Source organism: Pyxicephalus adspersus, chromosome 9 (assembly GCF_032062135.1).
Source record: "Pyxicephalus adspersus chromosome 9, UCB_Pads_2.0, whole genome shotgun sequence".
Lineage (NCBI taxonomy): Eukaryota > Metazoa > Chordata > Amphibia > Anura > Pyxicephalidae > Pyxicephalus > Pyxicephalus adspersus.
Genome location: NC_092866.1, coordinates 634,021 through 640,421, shown reverse-complemented (window position 1 = coordinate 640,421; position 6,401 = coordinate 634,021). Strand labels below are relative to the sequence as shown.

General features: G+C 53.3%; 1 protein-coding gene across 1 annotated transcript in view; it reads left to right on the top strand.

Annotated features, from left to right (window-relative positions):
• VAC14 (VAC14 component of PIKFYVE complex) overlaps positions 1–6,401 on the top strand; it is an 18,735-nt gene that overhangs the window by 7,436 nt on the left and 4,898 nt on the right. The window contains exons 7-11 of the mRNA XM_072421751.1: positions 1,999–2,143; positions 2,817–2,882; positions 4,976–5,129; positions 5,599–5,731; positions 5,970–6,144. Of these exons, the coding sequence (XP_072277852.1) occupies positions 1,999–2,143; positions 2,817–2,882; positions 4,976–5,129; positions 5,599–5,731; positions 5,970–6,144 (673 nt within the window). The remainder of the gene's footprint in view (positions 1–1,998; positions 2,144–2,816; positions 2,883–4,975; positions 5,130–5,598; positions 5,732–5,969; positions 6,145–6,401) is intronic.

The window sequence follows — 6,401 nt, the reverse complement described above, 5'->3', positions numbered from 1 at the left end:
TCCTCTGTGATGAGCGCCCTCTGCAGGGGTAAGTGGCCATTGTGACTCCTCTGTGATGAGCGCCCTCTGCAGGGGTAAGTGGCCATTGTGACTCCCCTGTGATGAGCGCCCTCTGCTGGTGGTGTCACCTGTAGGGGGTTCTGTGACCCCCACCCATCCAATGGGGAGGCAGAATAGGTGGGGGAGCCAAGGAATCCGAACAGAAGGTGGAAAGATTTAAATATCCACAGGGAGCTGTAAATAGCCAATCAGCTTCCTGTTGTCACTCCATAACAGGAAGTGCATGAATAAGGATGGCAGGATCACCAGGGGTCAGGTATATGAAAGATTTCTAGGTGTTGATGTATTTCTATGAGATTCCGGTGATTGGGACTGATAAGGTGCATGACCAGGTGTTGGCCACTGGATGGCGCCGGCAGACCAGCAGTCAGTGTGATGGAGTCGGATTCTTGTATACATGGCCGGTGCTGCAGTGGGGTACAGCCCCCCAAAAAGTGGGGAGTCACCCTACAAACCCTTCCCCCAATTATCACCGCTCATTCAGATCTCAGACGGTGAATCCGAAGACGTTCACACGATTTTCACTCATCTGTCTTTCCAGCACAATAGGCTTCACCATGAAGGATTCCGGCCCCACACAAATCTTCTCCATGGTGAGGCGCCATGAATGGAGGGCAAATAAAAGCGGGGCTGCCCTCGGGGTGTCACCCCTCCCCCACACATTGGCCCCATTCAGGAGAATTCCAGTCATTTCCACAACAATGATCTCCGGTGACAACACGCAGAATTGGGGTCATTAACACCATGGCTGCTGGAGATCTGTGTGCATCAGTGACTGGCGGGATCGGGGGGGGAGGGGATAATGGGGGGGGTGGACCCACTGATATTTTCTTTATATAAAAAGAAGGGGAGTCCAAGTTGGGTCCCCCCCCCCCCCCCCATTGAGAAGATTTCTGCTCACTTCCTGTTTGTGATCACCAACATAAATATTAAGATGATAGGCTGCTTTAAAATGGGGCCCCTCCATGTCTGTAAGGGGGGGAGAGGGGCCCCCCAATATTCTCAATGCTCCCATGTTATTCTATAGATGGCAACCATGGCAATGGTACCCCTGTGTGTGAATTCCTCACATCCTATGTGTTTACACTCACTGCGGGGGAAAATCCCACCAATTGGCTGCCATTGATTGACCAGGAAAACCCGGATGGACCGGTGGAGTGTGGGGGCTCAGCCGGGATGAAGGGGGTTCTGCAAGGGCTCGCTCTGGGATGAAGGGGGACTCTGCCAGGATGAGGGGGGCTCTGCCAGGATAAAGGGGGGCTCTGCTGGAGCTCAGCTAGGATAAAGGGAGGCTTTGCAGGGGCTCGGCTGGGATAAAGGGGGGCTCTGCGGGGGGCTGGGCTCGGATGAAAGGGGCCCTCCGGTTACACGTCTGGGTTGTGCTGATGTGCTGACATCTTCTGCATTGGTGGTTCAGTGGTAGAATTCCCGGCTGCCACGCGGGAGGCCCGGCCAATGCAAAGATTGGAATTTTGGAAATTTGTCCCCCCCCTCCATTGTACACTGATTGGCTAACTTCCCTCCCCTCACAACCGGTGCAGTGGTGACACAGGTGATCTGGTTACAGTGGCCCCTGACATGGTCACAAGGGGGGACCTACACAATATCAGCCCCCGGGGGTCAGTTGTTCTCTAATCATGGATGTGCTGACAGGAGGAGAGATCAGAGATGAGCTCATAAGTCTTCTGCTTCTCTTTTCACTGTCCAATCAGTGGCTGGGGGAGGAACAAGACCTGTCAGTGATACTAACCTGCAGCAGAGAGAAGTGTCAGAGCTGTGTGAATCACAGGACAGAGTAGACACATACAGATCCTATGTCACATGACGCCCCCATTGCTCTCCAGTGATTGGCTGCCCTGTGTGTAAAACATTCAGGAATGGCCCCCGCAGAGTGACCCCATTTCGGGTACTGATGTTTAGATTTGTCTCTCATTGCAGCTCCCCGGCCGGGGCGGTCACTCTCAATCTGGATGGGATTGTTCAGGTTTTGGATCGGTACCTCCATGAGCCCAGCACTGGGATGATGACCCGGATCTGTGTACTGAAATGGCTGTATCACCTGTACATAAAGACCCCGCGCAAGGTGAGTACCCCGGGTCACCCCACACCCAGCTGGTCTGCTGGGCCCACCTAAAGTCCAATCCCAGCCCTTTACTTTAGTTCTGGCAGACAGGATCCAAGTTCTGCCCCCTCCATCCATCTCCACAATACGTGAGCATTTCCTCTGCTTTGTGCCCCAGAAATCCAGTGAGCTCCCAACTTCTGACCTGACAACACTGCGCCTGCTGCATTCCGTACGAGCCAGTGTTGTCAGGCCTTCCCAGACCACACCCCCCAGTCTGGAGACTGCTCCGCCCCCTAATCTCTTCTGCATAACCCCTCCCACTCCTAATCTATTACACCTCATAATTGTCATAACCCCTCCCCTACTACATAACTGTAACCACTCATCGCAGTTTTATCTTTCTCAAAACCCTCCCCCTTATCCTCATTACCCCTCCCACTCATCATATCTCTATTACAACCCCTCCCCCTTTTCCAATAATCCCTCCCTCCTCTCTGCTTAACCCCTCCCTCCTCTCCAGAACACATGATGGGTCCACATATGGGGAGATTTGTACTCAATATACAAACTTATATTGTGAGACCTTGCTTGTGTGTGTGCACTCAGGATGGGCTGTTGCCATGGGTTACTGCCCCCCCAGGGATGATGTAATAGATCACATTTACCACCAAGCTGTCATCCTCTGTTTCAGATGTTCCGTCACACGGACAGTTTGTTCCCCATCTTGCTGAAGACGTTGTCTGATGAATCCGATGAGGTGAGTGCGCCATGTGAATTGTGTGCAGTGCATGCTGGGAGTCCCGGTGCCGCCTACTTCCCCGGTGTGTCCAGGTTAGAGTCATATAACCAAATCTACATCAACCAATCACAACACCCAGATGGAGCCATACCCCGGGAAATCTGCCGGGGAGTCTGTAATTTGTGGAGACCAAACTTCTCTCTGCTGCACTTTGGTAATACTTACAGGTCTTGTCCCTCCCCCAGCCTGTGATTGGACAGTGTTAGGAGAAGCAGCAGACTTTGATGCACTCGTCTTTCTCTGCGCTCTCCTTCTGTCCTAGGATTCACTAACCTTAAGGAATCATTCCAGGCTTCTCCTAATCCATGCTGCATCGGGCTGTCTGATTGGCTGTCATCAGTGCAGTTTATGGAGATCACATGACCTCTGTGGGGATCACATGACGGCTTTCTTTCTACTGCCTTGGTGGATGAATTGGTTCTTGTTGCCCCCCCCATAGGTGCCAGGCCTCCCATACACTGCACTGATAAGGGGCATCACTTTTCTATGGGGGGGGGGGGTTTGTTGGTATTGGTTTTGGGGGGAGTATAGGGGGGTCTCTTCTATCTGTAATTAATTAGGGAGGTAAAGGGTGACAACTCTTCTGTATGAGATCAGTTTGGGGTTTCTGGAAATGGGGTGTATCTGTACCCCTGTCTGGGGTTAGTTTAGAAGGGCACCTCTGTGTAGATTGGGGGTATCTGTGCTCACAGTCCCCCTGTTCTGTGACTGGGGGTCTCTTCTCTGTCTAGACTCGGGTTGGGGTATTTCTTCTCTGTTGCCCCCAAGTTCTGTATTTGTCCCCGCAGTAATCGCTCGTTCTGCCCTAATGCCCCAGATTGTCATCATGCTAACAGCTGTGTGCGTGCGCTGCCCCTTGTGGTGGGAAGGGTTAATGAATCTGGAGCAGCGCCCCCCCTCTGGCAGAATTGCAGCTCTTGTTTCCATGGCAACAGAAGGCTGCGGCTGTTCTGCAGAGCATCACACCGGGCTGAAAGCTGCATCCTGAATACTAATGGCTGCCATTCTTCTGTCTTTCAGTCGTCCCCTCCGGAGGCATTAACCCTTTATGGGATGGCTGTGGATGGGGAACGCAGCTCTTCCTGTATAATACAGAAGGGGGGGGGGGGGTATTTGAGGAAATGAGGACAAATGTACCCCCAGAGGTTTATATAACAAGACATAAAAAGCCGCCACCATGTGACACGCCGCTTCTTTATCAGGGAAAGGTGAATTCTGATTGGTCGGGAGCACAACTTAGTGATGTGGTTAGGGCCGGAGAACACCAATGCCCTGATACCTATCTGCAATGGGTATAAACCCGCTTTGTGGTCACAGCTGGAACCCCACTCTGGGGTTCTGAGATTAGCTACAGCCCACCATTGCCCTGATATCTGCACCTATGGGGGGGGGGATAAGAGCAGAGCACACTGTTACCCCGGGGTTTGGCCCCGTTGTATGAGGGAGCACCGCATTGTGCAGAGGTCTGTACTTGTGATGGGGTTAGGACCAGATTACCCCATTGCCCAGGGGTTTATACCTGAATATCTGTAAGTCTGGAGTTATTATTGCCGGGGGTTGTACCCGCTGAAACGTTCTATTACCCTGGGGTCACCTCATTGCTCAGGAGTCATGACCCCCCAGTATGGTTAGGGCTGAAGCACACAATTACCCCAGGTTTCTGTACCCATGGGGGAGTTAGAGCCGGGGCTCAGTATTGTCTGTGGTGTAACCTCTGGGGAAATTTTTCTTCCTGTCCTGCAGACATAACAGGAAGTTGGAAAAGTCCTAAATGCCCCCGCAGGTGTCGCCTTTGTAGGATCTCTGTATATTCTTGATGATCATTAGGGCAAGGGGTCTAACACTGCCCCAGTTCATGATGATGGGGGCTGGCCTGTCCCGGTACATGACAGTTTGGGTGGGGTTATCTCCGTACATTACATAGGGGTTGTTGGGGGGCCAGGCAGCTATTGCAGTTTTAGGGGCACAGACCCCTCCCCTGGGGTACCTAAGACCTATGGGGGTATCTTGTAGTGTGGGGGGTGACCTCTCGTTTTGGTTTCTGTTCTCAGGTCATCCTGAAGGATTTGGAGGTTCTGGCTGAGATCGCCTCCTCACCAGCCGGGCAGACGGATTTCACCAATGACAGCGATCTCTTCTCGGGTCAGTCCTCATTGCATGTGCCATCCCCGGCCCGAGGGGTGCAGCCGGCCAGTACGGGCGAGGGTGAGTGAGACCCCGGGGTGTCATGTCTACATGGGGTCAGGTGATCACCATGAGCCGGGCCTAGATAACAGAAGGGGGTGATGAGCTGATTGTACACCCCTCCCCCCCCTTGGATTTGGATTGGCACTGCTGGGCACTGGATGGGTGATGGCTGGCGATGGGTTTGGTGATCTTTACATGCAATGCCTAGCAGGCATCTAATACACGGTTAGTGGACTCTGAGCATGTGGAACCTTCCACTGCCCCCTACAGGTAATATGTAGACCACAGAATACTGACTGGCTGCAAGTGAAGATGAGGCTGACAACAGAGGGGAGCTCTGCTTGTAACCGGGTGAGTACTCCTCCGATGTGCCCGCCATCCTCTGCCAGTGTGGCTCCTGAAGCGCCAATCATCTCCATGCTGACCCCATGGCCACTTCTCATCCTGCAGATATAACCGGAGTCTCTCCGATCTCTCCCCCCCCCAGGTACCCGCGGCCTGGAGAACTCCCCATCCACACCCACCATGAACTCCTACTTTCATCGTTTCATGGTCAACCTGCTGAAGAGGTTTAGTAGTGAGCGGAGACTGCTGGACATCAGAGGGGCATTTATCATCAGGTGGGTGCTTGGGGCAGTTATAGAGGGCAATAACACAGGGCAAATACTGCTCAGATGCGGGAAGTAATAATAAAACTCTTCTATGAGGGCAGAAAGCTGATTGGCTGCTCTGGGCAGTACGGAGAGTTTGCTCCTCCCATCATCATGGATCTGCCCCAATAGCCCCTGTTAGTTACTGACATGGGGTGGGTATTTGAGGGGTAGATGGGGATTACTTACCATTGTCTCCCCTCCACAGACAGCTTTGTCTTTTGCTGAATGCTGAGAACATTTTTCATTCCATGGCGGACATCTTGCTGCGAGAGGAGGATCTGAAATTTGCCTCCACCATGGTGCAGAATCTGAACAGCATCCTGCTGACCTCATCCGAACTCTTCCAGCTCCGCAGTCAGCTGAAAGACCTCCAGACGCCGGTATGCCCTGGTCACGTGACCCCCCTAATTCAATGAGGGCCAATGGGCTCGGGGATGATTGGCCTGCATGGGGGGCCAATAGGCTCGGGGATGATTGGTCTGCATGGGGGAGGGGTGTGCATGGGGCCAATGAGTTTTGGGGGTGATTCCCCTGCGCAGGGGGCCCAATGGGCTCGGGGATGATTGGTCTGCACAGGGGAGGGGTGTGCATGGGGCCAATGGGTTTTGGGGATGGTTCCCCTGCGCAGGGGGGGGGG